At 38.9% G+C, this 10,754-nt stretch overlaps 3 protein-coding genes across 3 annotated transcripts; 1 reads left to right on the top strand and 2 right to left on the bottom strand.

Moving 5' to 3' along the window:
• The first annotated feature begins 667 nt into the window (after positions 1 to 667).
• grpr (gastrin-releasing peptide receptor) lies at positions 668 to 3,987 on the top strand. Its single transcript, XM_033987350.2, has 3 exons — positions 668 to 1,074; positions 2,210 to 2,555; positions 3,546 to 3,987. The coding sequence occupies exons 1-3, from the start codon at positions 668 to 670 to the stop codon at positions 3,858 to 3,860; spliced, it is 1,068 nt and encodes a 355-aa protein (XP_033843241.1). The 3' UTR covers positions 3,861 to 3,987.
• A 951-nt stretch (positions 3,988 to 4,938) lies between these two features.
• asb11 (ankyrin repeat and SOCS box containing 11) lies at positions 4,939 to 7,076 on the bottom strand. The gene is made up of 7 exons (XM_033987236.2): positions 6,957 to 7,076; positions 6,558 to 6,637; positions 6,347 to 6,454; positions 6,119 to 6,269; positions 5,879 to 6,013; positions 5,371 to 5,559; positions 4,939 to 5,293 (listed from the first exon to the last, which is right to left on the bottom strand). Exons 1-7 carry the CDS (start codon positions 7,045 to 7,047, stop codon positions 5,169 to 5,171), a joined length of 879 nt encoding a protein of 292 aa, XP_033843127.1. The 5' UTR covers positions 7,048 to 7,076; the 3' UTR covers positions 4,939 to 5,168.
• A 489-nt stretch (positions 7,077 to 7,565) lies between these two features.
• piga (phosphatidylinositol glycan anchor biosynthesis, class A) lies at positions 7,566 to 10,536 on the bottom strand. The gene is made up of 7 exons (XM_033987376.2): positions 10,398 to 10,536; positions 9,727 to 10,181; positions 9,392 to 9,662; positions 9,176 to 9,308; positions 8,943 to 9,075; positions 8,364 to 8,570; positions 7,566 to 8,212 (listed from the first exon to the last, which is right to left on the bottom strand). Exons 2-7 carry the CDS (start codon positions 10,162 to 10,164, stop codon positions 7,946 to 7,948), a joined length of 1,449 nt encoding a protein of 482 aa, XP_033843267.1. The 5' UTR covers positions 10,165 to 10,181; positions 10,398 to 10,536; the 3' UTR covers positions 7,566 to 7,945.
• Between the last annotated feature and the right edge of the window lie 218 nt (positions 10,537 to 10,754).

A 10,754-nucleotide genomic window follows, 5' to 3' on the forward strand; every position in this document is an offset into this window, starting at 1 on the left:
ACATGCCGTCTGAATTTACATGAAGCACAATTGGTTGCGGAGTTACGGTGTGTGTTAAAATGTTAAAAATAATGAATAGCATGAATACAATAAGTTCATTATTATAATACATAAAGTTAAAAATTAAAATAATTTCAGTGTGGTAGTATTAAAAAAGGTCATGTCTTTGTGAAAAGGTATGTATGTAATTTGTTGTTCATGCATTGTATTGGTTTTATTCTTTGAACACAGTGATGCTAATGCATGATTCATTTTGTGCACCAGTAAAACATGTGTCTTGAATTTGAAAAAAAAAATTATAATAAAAAAAAAAAAAATCTAATTTTATTTTTCAATAAAGAAGGGTTCGGTGAATGTGCATATGAAACTGGTGGGGTTAGTACCTCCAACAAGGTTAAGAACCGCTGCTCTAAACCCTAACCCTTGACAGTGTGAATGCAGTGCAAAACTCAGAAGTGTTTAGCCTCATAAAGGTTTAGCTACCACATTCAAAGTGACTATACTCCTGTAAAGAGCACATTATGGGAGCATAGGAGTCAGAATTCCTGTGGATATCTGACAATCAGCTGCTGCTTGATGCCAGATGCGCACGTGACGCACGAGGACAGTATAAAGGCAGGCGCGCGGGCATAGTAGGTTTATGCTCACTCCGTGCGCTCCGTGCGTCATGTCTTTAGACGCGTCCGCAGCTCTGAGCGCAGAGGATCAGCACCTTCTCTTTGTGAACGTGACCCTGGAGTCCATCGCGACGCAAAACGGGTACAACATCTGGCTCCCGGGTGTGGGCATCGCAGCAGTGTACGGGCTCATTATAACTGTGGGTCTTGTGGGAAATGTAACTTTGATGAAAACATGTCTCCTGGTGAAGTCAATGCGCACGGTGCCAAACCTGTTCTTATCCAGTCTCGCACTGGGGGACCTGCTCCTCTTGGTCACATGCGCCCCTGTAGACGCCAGTCGGTACCTTGTGGATGAATGGCTGTTCGGGCGCGTGGGGTGTAAACTCATCCCGTTTATTCAACTCACCTCAGTGGGGGTGTCTGTCTTCACCCTCACCGCGCTCTCTGCGGATCGGTAAGAAACAACACAAGAAACAAACTAAGTTTAAAATGACAAAATATATTTCTGACATTCACTGACCACCTTACTCCTTAATTTTGACTTATTTGCAGTTATTTAGTGGCCTATATTCAAGTATGTGCAAGTTGACTCCTAAATATCTGATATAAAATGGCCTAGAGACTGTATGCCTATAGCTACATTTAGTGTGTTGTTGGTTGCTTTTATTTTTTTATTATATTGCCTCAAGTATTTACTGCATTTCATACATTTGAATGAACAAGCTATTTATTACTGCATGTGGGTGGTGTCTGTGCAATTTGTTTTAACCAGCTGTTATAAATATTCAATTGAGTATTTAAATATAAACCAGGCACAAACTGAAATTCTTTGGAAAACGATCAAGAACCAGATGTGCCCAAACAAATGGAAAAGAGCTCAGCCAAAAGCAAATCTTATAAATATTCACTACTTCTCTTTTCAGAAGCAGTGCCTTCATTTTGTTCAGGAGGTATAATGTGAATGAATGATGGGAGATATGCCAAGAGAACCACTGTTGGAAATGCTGTTAAAAAATAAATGCAATCTTGTACCGTAAATTATTCATTATGTGAAAGGAGCCTACACTTGTCTTTTCGATAAAAATTGCGCTTTGACTATTTCCAGAAACCTTTCTTACGATTCTGCCAAAACATTTCTGCTGGGATATGACAAAAGTGGCAAAGTGATTTCCCATTGAGATGCTCTGGATTTAAGTTTTCAACAAAATAAGTTTGACGTGAACAGAGCTGCGGAAATCAGTTAGATAAAAATAAATATTTGCATGGGGCAGTTCTATACTTCACACACTTCCAAGTGACTGAATGCAGATGTCAAGGTCTAACTAACATCACATAAATATATATACTCTCATCAATCATTCAAAACATATCACACTCTATCAATTCAATTCAACTTAATTTGTACAGTGGTCAACATTATATAAGGCACATACACACACACATTTACACACATTTACACTCAAGCGTCTTCCATAAAACTCACACAAATGTATATTGCACACTTACATTTCTGTTTACATGTGCATGCCAGTATATAAATGACACTGTGAAAAACATGGACACCCTAACTCATGTTTGTGTCTCTTCAGGTACAAAGCCATAGTGAAGCCCTTGGACCTCCAGACCTCCACTGTCGGCATCTGTGTGCGAGCTGCTGCCATCTGGCTCCTGTCTGTGAGCTTGGCCATCCCAGAGGCTGTGTTCTCTGACCTGCACACTTACACCACCAGTCACACCAATGAGACCTTTGTGACCTGTGGACCATACCCCCAGGCGGGAGACCTGCACCCCAAAATCCACTCCACGGCCTCCTTCATAATCTTCTATGTGGGACCACTGCTCATCATATCAGTTTATTATGTCTTCATTGCACGCAGTCTGATGAGGAGCTCAAAGGACCTCCCCGAAGAAGGACACCAGCATCTCAAGAAACAGGTTTCAGCCTCACAACAAATATTGAATTAACAACCCCAATGAAAAAAGTTTAATATAGAAAACTGAAACTGAAATGGTGCCTTAGCGAATGATTATGTTATTTAGTTCATTTCCATGGCCAGTAAAAATCTGATAAACCAATACTTAGATAAGATTTTTGATGTGTGTTTACATTAAAAACACTTGGTGACATGTGTTAGTTAATTAGTGGATTATTTTTTTGAGTAATTGTTATATTTAGAAGGCAATGATTCATTAATTTTCTCTCTTTCAACCTTTAACATTTTCTTTTTGCCACATTAGTCTGAACCATTTTTCCATAATTTTCTCTGACATAACCTGCAAAGGTGTGAACTCATCAGGTGCAGCTGTTAAATGAGATTTAACTAATCTGATAACACCAGAAATCAGATATTGAACAGATTTTTGGTGTGCATATTAATATAGTCATGTGGCAGCTCTTTCCAGGATATGTCCATTCTAGAGTAGATGAAAAAATATATGTCAAAAAACAAAAAAAAACAACATACCAAAAGTTAGTCATAAATAGCTTTATTCATTCAACATACATGACCATTCACACAGACAATGGCTCCCTCTTTTTTGAATTGCTTGAGAAAAAAACAAATCTAAAATACAACTCTGCCCATGCCAGTTTATCTTTCCCACAATCTGTTTTATTGACTTTTGTGTGAAGAACTTTCATCAGCTTAAATTGTATTTTAAATAAATAAATAAATAATAAATAATAAATAAATAAATAAATAAATAAATAAATAAATAAATAAATAAATAAATAAATAAATAAATAAATAAATAAATAAATAAATAAATAAATAAATAAAATTGAATTAATGTTTGGCTTGTTTGAAAACTGTAATGTCTGAAATATCTGTTATGACAAAATGGGGGTTCAAATTTCACCTTCTCTAATATAGTCATATAATTACTGTGTTCTTGTGCAACCACCTTTACTATGTGTGTTTCCAGATGAAGTCGAGGAAGCGCTTGGCCAAGACTGTGCTTGTTTTCGTGGGTCTGTTTGCTGTGTGCTGGCTGCCCAGTCATATCATCTACCTGTATCGCTCCTACCACTACAACCAGGTGGACACTTCACTGGGCCATTTCATCGGCAGTGTGTCCGCTCGGATCCTAGCCTTCACCAACTCCTGTGTGAACCCATTTGCCTTGTACCTGATGAGCAAGAGTTTCAGCAAACACTTCAACAGGCAGCTCCTGTGTTGTCACCCTGAACAGCGTCTACGCAGCCAGAGCAGCAGGAGCACAAACATCACTTCTGTCTGATTCTGAGGGTAAATATTTACATCTGAGATCAAACTGAGGAATAAGCTTTGTTATAAAAATGTTTGGGGATTAACACTGTTCCTCAAAGAAGTCCTGATGATTCAAATAAACATACACACCAGCATTATGTAGCCTAAGTGAAGGGTCAAAATCCCATTATCTTATATATTTGCACTTGATGTGTGTTTACCAGTTTTTCTCCACTTGTTGAATAGCAAACCACTTTTACCACTTGTTGAATAGCATAAACATTAAGCTTAATCATGTGTAGAAGTCAAATTTTAGATTGCATAAGCCATTAGTTAAACGTTTTGATGTAAAATGCACAACAAAATCACAATGATGATGAATTACTGTTTTGTCAGTTTAGTGGTCTTGTTCTAGTGAGTGGTTTATGCAAAATGTTCATAAATGTATTATTTTTTCTAATAAAGAAAAGTGAAAATGTGTGTCTGAGATGAAAGGAAGGGCAGATCTGTGGAGATAAAAACCGCTGAACTAGATTTTTGACCTTTTCCTATTCAACACACCTAACTAGATGATCTCAACCTACAGTTGCATGTGAACAAAATGTCAAGGTCCTCCTTTCAGAGAGGTGAAGAAGACATTTGCAAAACATTTACGACATTTTACCTTGAGTCCTTTTCAGTGTTTAGCAGTGTAAACTTGTAATAGTGCTTTTACAACATGACTACAGCTTGAAGTAAGAACAGGTCAAGTTAGATTTGTTTAAAAGTCGGTCTATCTCGCTCCCTTTGTGACCTTTCATGCTGGCATTTGAATAAATGTCCCTTGAGAAAAGAACCAGATAAAGCTTTACACGTCAATTCTTCTCAGTGCTGTTCTCTTTTTCTATTAAACTTTTTAAGCCAGGCAAAGTTCATTCCATTATCACCTATCTGTATTTACGCCAAAATAAAGCACAACTTATTTGTATTTATTTGTACTAATTTATTCTTATATCAAGTTAAAAAAAAGAAAAAAGTCCTTTTTCGGTATCAGAAACATGGCCATATGAACAAAAGATTTAACAACATAGTAACAACAACAATAACAACACAACATGACAACAGTAGAACAAGAAAAAAAACACCAGATTTGTAAACAAATGTCACACAAATGTATTTGTTTTTCAGTGCTGCTTTTCCTTTGCCCTGAGCTGTCACCTCAACTCAGTTCAGCTGTTGTTTTGTTGAATAACACAGCTGGTAGAAGATAACTATGTGAGCAAAGAATATCTTTGGTGGAGGTTTGCCTTGGAAAATAAAAGCTCATCAATGTGTAGAATAAGACAATTGTTCAGAGATGTCAGTGATAAAGCAGAAAAGCCTTGATGCTGCGAGGTAGAAAGAGGCTGGACGCTGCGTGTAGTCGACTTTTCCCCAGACTGCGGCGCACTGATAAGCGGCACAGCTGTGACAAGGAGCAGGGACCTAAAGCAAACAAACAGATATAACCTTTGCATTTCACACAAGAGGGAAAAATGTGAACCTGAATGCCTTTTCAATACCTTTTGTCAGCAGTTTACTTCTCACTGAACTGTTGGGCTTTGCAATGTCAAGAGGAGTCTTCCCATCTGCATTCCTCCAGCTCCCATCAGCCCCATAGTCCAGAAGCAGGTCAACAATGTCCACTTCTCCTCCTTGCACTGCAGCATGTAAAGGACTGTCCTGCCCACAGCCTAGTCGCACATCAGCCCCTAAAGAAAGAAACTGTAAGCTCTTATCTTGAGGCAATGAGAAGTAAAAGCACCAATAGATTTGCTTTGGGCAAGTATCCAGAACATTTTACCTTAACGTTTAGGCCAACGATTGTAACCTCTGCCACAAGGGGTCAGTAAAGAAAAAGATAATCACTTAATGGTACATTTAGGCTGACAGGAACATCTTGATAGTGGTTATCATATTAAAAAATACCAATACTGTAACAAAATACCTAGCTTACTCAGAAGGGTTCATTTTTACATTATAGTAAAATTTCTGAGGACATAGAGTATTGTAATCCCTGTAAAAACTCACCCAAGAGCAACAGAGTCCTGATGCAGTCTGTGGCCCGGGTCAGACAGGCACAATACAAAGGAGTCCCCAACACTGGCAGCTCCAAATCAATATGAGCCCCATAGGAAAGTAACAGCTCCAGACACTCACTATGACCTGAGATACAAAGAGCATGAAATAAAGCAACTGTTGTTGCATTACACAAAAGACCACATGTGCAAATGCAATATAATTTTGTGAAAGAATATTAGCAGTTCTAACCTTGTTTAGCAGCTTCATGTATGGGTGAGGCCAGCTGGTGTGCTTGGTGAATGAAGGCCGTACACTGAAGGATTAATCTGACACATGCTGCATTACCACTGCTGCAGGCATTGAAAAGAGGGGTGGCTCCATCTGTTGAAATGATGTTTACCTGAGAACCAAAATCATATGTTCAAGTACATTAAATAAATGTATCATGTTTTTATTTTGAAAAACTGCATTTTGTACATTTGCTCCTTTGTCCAGTAGAAACTTGGCACAAGCATAATGTCCACCCAGACATGCCTCATGGAGAGGAGAGACTCTGTCCATAGTGAGAGTATCTACATGGAAACCCTACGGAGAGCAACAATGAGAACAATGCTCTTAAAGCCCCGTTTCGTCTCAGCAATGATTTAAATATTCATTCATATGAAAGAAACGAAAACATGAACTTAACCTCAGTAATGAGGTCCCTGAGTTGAAGCAGTCTGCCTTGACATGCAGCCTCATGCAAGGGAGTCCTGTCTGCCCAAGAGTCTGCAGAGTAAGGAAGACGTTTTCTTGTTTTATTTATTTGGGTCTCCACTGGCAATAGCAAAACTGTTTCTGTTCTTGTTGGGATCCACAACTGTTATTGACATTTAATACAACAAATATACTATAAAACTATAAATATTCTTGAATAATATTGTGCTACCAGACAATGTTAACAGCAATTATTTGCACTGAAACAAACATTCAAGGCAACAATGGACTAGCCAGCTGTGTATAGTCCAGGCTATTACTTCGCAGCATATGTTCATTTTGCAGGGCCACCATATTTAAACAAAGAAACAAACAACATAAAAAAACATACCAGCCATCAGTGCATTGCATGCCATCCCTCTGTAGATGTGCAGAGACCAGGGCTGTGAGAACAGGGACTGCTCTGTCTGAACAACAGCCATGGTGAAGATACTGCAAACTCCTTCACAATTCTGCTGGACTTTAGGAGGGGACTCAGAGCCACAGGCAGGTTTCCTCTTGGTTTTATCTGACCACCACCTCCCCCACACAGACACCACCCGCCTCCTCAGCCCAGTGCCACACGTGCGTAACAGTAGTGGCAAAGATTCATTTACAGCACTTCACATGTGAATGAAAGTATAAATAAATAAAACTGCTATCTTGGAAAACTTTCTCACACTGTTAAAATACCGGTAACTCAATGGTTTATTCAAGGTGAATACGTTGTTTACTGGTAATATTTAAATATCTCAAGACAATGTTAAACAGAAATGTTTTTTTTATCAACACTGCCTGTTTTGACTGGTAATCTACATTCCTGAGAGCCGCCCCAACCAGTTCTAGTTTGGCTCTGCAAGAAATGTCTTTAGACGAAACCAACAGGTCCAGGTATAACATTTAAATATGTTTGATAATAAACAGTAATTATTTACCACGATGTAATAAAACCAACCACAGTCAGAAATAAAAGCTTGTGTTCCATTGCAATGCAACAGACTGTGCTTTATTACAGTAGCCAACAACAACAGTCAGTAGTTTGCATTAAAATGCACCCTGTCAGATAAACCTTGTCAGATATAATTAAAAAAATGGCATCAACTCCCGAACAGGATGCTTATGATAAAGAAAACTGATATTAGGTCAGTAAAACTTATCCTATCCTTAAGCAATAAACATGTTATGAGAGTATGTATAAAAAAGTGCTATTTAATGTACTTACAAGACTACCATCATTTCCCTGAGCATTTCATACAGTTGTACAGTAGTGGCTCATAGCTTCTGGTTTGATCATCAGTAATGTAAACAATTATATATTTTAGAGACTCACCATGCACTCTGCTACAGACTGTGCTCTCTGCTTAATTCCCTTTTACTATCTATCTCATCTTTTTGTTCCCCTTTCCAAATTCCATGAGGACCACTGGCATCTACGGCAACATCCATAACTTGATCTGGCACCAGCCACTGCAGCAGAAGCAGAAACAGGAAGTCTAATACAGCCACAAATGCAAAGATGGTCCCTGCCACAGGGCCACAGTGAGTCCTTAGCCGGTGTATCCGTCTGTCCAGTGGAAGTACCTCCTCTCCTGCCACTCTGTCATAAACCTGAAAAAGACATACCAATTGTATATCACATACATCCCAATTTAACAAATGCATATATGATGAATATATTTTCTTATTTATTTTCCTTGTCACTTTATGGTCACATTATAATTACAGGGTTAATTAATTACCTATAGTATACAATTCCCACCTTTTCAGTCCTCTCTGCGACATTTCTCCAGGTGTACAGGTTACGGACCCGTGCATGAATAGAAGCAGGTGAAGGCACAGCTCCAGTACGGTGCTGTGAAATGACTGACTCCAGACCAGCGCACAGTGACCGCACAGTGGGCTCACACAAAGTAATAAGGTCCTCAGGCAACACCTCAGGAATGCCTCCAACACGAGTACTCACCACCTTTGGATATATGTAAAAAGTACAGAAGATGTATGAATGTAATAAAAGTGTGGTACAGCATGCAAAGACGGTATCGTCATATAACAGTCAAGCAAGCTATGGAAGCAATATGAACTATTTTTGAATAGTTTTGGTTTAAAATTACAGTGGTTACTGAATATGTTTTAGAATTCTCAAATTAATATGAAAGAGTTTAGACCATAGATAATTGAAGAGACCTGATGTTGAGTTTGCTTGGACAATTCCGATGATAATGAACTTATAAGGTTTTCTAAAACCCTACAACAGATATGGATTAAATATACATGTAATGTAATCGTAAGATATTATTGTATTAATTTGTTGTATCTGTGTATATGATCAATAAGCAACCTGCAGTCCACAGCTGGCTCCTTCCACAATGGCCATACAGAAGGCTTCAGTTAGAGACGTGTTCAGGAAGATGTGGCCCTGCACCAGAACCCCCCGCACATCCTTATGCTCCAGAGCTCCTAACAGACGCACCCTGCAGGTCACATTAAAGTTAAACATGATTAAAAGCCCAATGTAATGATTACAATACATGCAAATATGATGACGGCTGTGTGTGTAAATGCACAATGCACCTGTCATGAAGTTGGTATTTCTCTCGTACTTCTTCCAAAACAATTCGTTTTGGTCCTTCGCCTCCTATTAAGAAGTGTAAATCTGGATATTTAAGGCAAAGCTCCGGGATTATTCCACCTAGAAGATCAATACCTATAAAGAGATTAAAGAAGAAATTGAGTCAAATTTGAATATTTAAAGGTGCCTTATTTTTCGCAATTACTGTAGTTTCTCACCTTTACGATAAACAAGGCGACTTATTACAACAATTGTAATCTTATCATCTTGACGCTGCGAAGGGTCAGGGGTAAAGTCTGCAGAATCCACAGCATTGGGAATAACAGACACTATTTCTGGGTTGAGAGCTGCTCGCAGTACTGTGTTCTCTTTACTGGTATATGAGACACACACTATATGGTTGGTATCACAGAGTGAAATTGTCAGAAGTTTGTTGGTCAGCACAGAACTGATGTCAGCAAAACCAAAGAGTGAGTGGTCAGTGAACACCTGTAATTGCACAGGAATTAGTTAAAGAGCACTACTACAAACATTACATTGACAGTACACATACAGTATTGAGGCCCAGGGTTTTGGCATGGAAAAGTGCGTCGTGGGCCATGGCAGAGAAAGAACTGTGTGAGTGCACAATGGTAATGCGCTCTCGGACAAACACACAGCGCATCAGGGGCAGGCTGTGGAAGCATGTGGTTGCTGTGGACTGGTTGTACATGACCTGTAGTGGGAGGTAGTACACTTTCAGACCATTTGTGAGGTGCCTGATGCCTTTCCTCCTGCCATAGGCATGGGTGACTATTACCACCTTGTGTCCCATAGCAATTAGACATTGGGACAACTGGTAAATGTGACTCTCCACACCTCCCATATTTGGATAGAAAAAGTCTGACACCATACAGATGTTGTGCTTCTTTCTGAAGACCTCTGCAGTAGGGCCGCGGGATCTGTGAGAGAACATGGCTTTGAAACCCGCCCCTCTCCTGCGTTGGTCCATGTTGTTCTCTAGAGCAGCTAGCCGAAGAGGGGTCAGAAAGGGAAGCATACTTATTATTATAATACGTTTATTACACGTTCCAGTTAAGCACCAATTAGTAGCCTAATGTGGTTTTCGTCCAAGCTATTAGCACGAACCATAGACATTCAATATGTCAATGGCATGAACCAACATATCCATTATAAATCGTCAGCTAAAATAATAAATAGGCTGTTGTTAGTGAGAATACTCACCGGGAACATAATCGAAACGTCTTTAAAATGTAGCATTTATATTTAAGCACTATTCCGGGGCATAATGACATAAAATATGATCAGCTGTTCAATACTTCCTTGTATTCTTCTTCTTTCTGCTACTAGCTCAATATTCCCTATGATTCGATTTGGCAGTGTCGCCACCTATAGGATAAACAGTGAACGGCAACTGCTAACTTTTACCAAATAATTATTTTCTGTGGTTTCTCTCAGTGATTTGTAATTGTAGCTTCGGTGGGAAATACAATGCAAATATATCTCGTTCAGATATTTATATATGCATATGTAATGTGTGCTGTATATAAGATAGTAGAGTAACACATTTTTGTAGCCTTA

This window comes from Periophthalmus magnuspinnatus, chromosome 21 (assembly GCF_009829125.3).
Source record: "Periophthalmus magnuspinnatus isolate fPerMag1 chromosome 21, fPerMag1.2.pri, whole genome shotgun sequence".
NCBI lineage: Eukaryota > Metazoa > Chordata > Actinopteri > Gobiiformes > Gobiidae > Periophthalmus > Periophthalmus magnuspinnatus.

Bases quoted from the DNA above. Each gene is read 5' to 3' on its own strand.
- asb11 (XM_033987236.2), bottom strand. From the start codon at position 7,047: ATGGCTGTTGTTCAGACAGAGCAGTCCCTGTTCTCACAGCCCTGGTCT. The intron at 6,270-6,346 runs GTACAAAATGCA...TTTGGTTCTCAG, and splicing joins TACTGGACAAAGGAGCAAAT to GTAAACATCATTTCAACAGA. The intron at 5,560-5,878 runs GTGAGTTTTTAC...TTCTTTCTTTAG, and splicing joins CAGGACTCTGTTGCTCTTGG to GGGCTGATGTGCGACTAGGC.
- grpr (XM_033987350.2), top strand. From the start codon at position 668: ATGTCTTTAGACGCGTCCGCAGCTCTGAGCGCAGAGGATCAGCACCTT. The intron at 1,075-2,209 runs GTAAGAAACAAC...GTGTCTCTTCAG, and splicing joins ACCGCGCTCTCTGCGGATCG to GTACAAAGCCATAGTGAAGC. The intron at 2,556-3,545 runs GTTTCAGCCTCA...GTGTGTTTCCAG, and splicing joins ACCAGCATCTCAAGAAACAG to ATGAAGTCGAGGAAGCGCTT.
- piga (XM_033987376.2), bottom strand. From the start codon at position 10,164: ATGGACCAACGCAGGAGAGGGGCGGGTTTCAAAGCCATGTTCTCTCAC. The intron at 9,076-9,175 runs GTGCATTGTGCA...TGTGACCTGCAG, and splicing joins AAATACCAACTTCATGACAG to GGTGCGTCTGTTAGGAGCTC. The intron at 8,571-8,942 runs GTTGCTTATTGA...ATATATCCAAAG, and splicing joins GAGCCAGCTGTGGACTGCAG to GTGGTGAGTACTCGTGTTGG.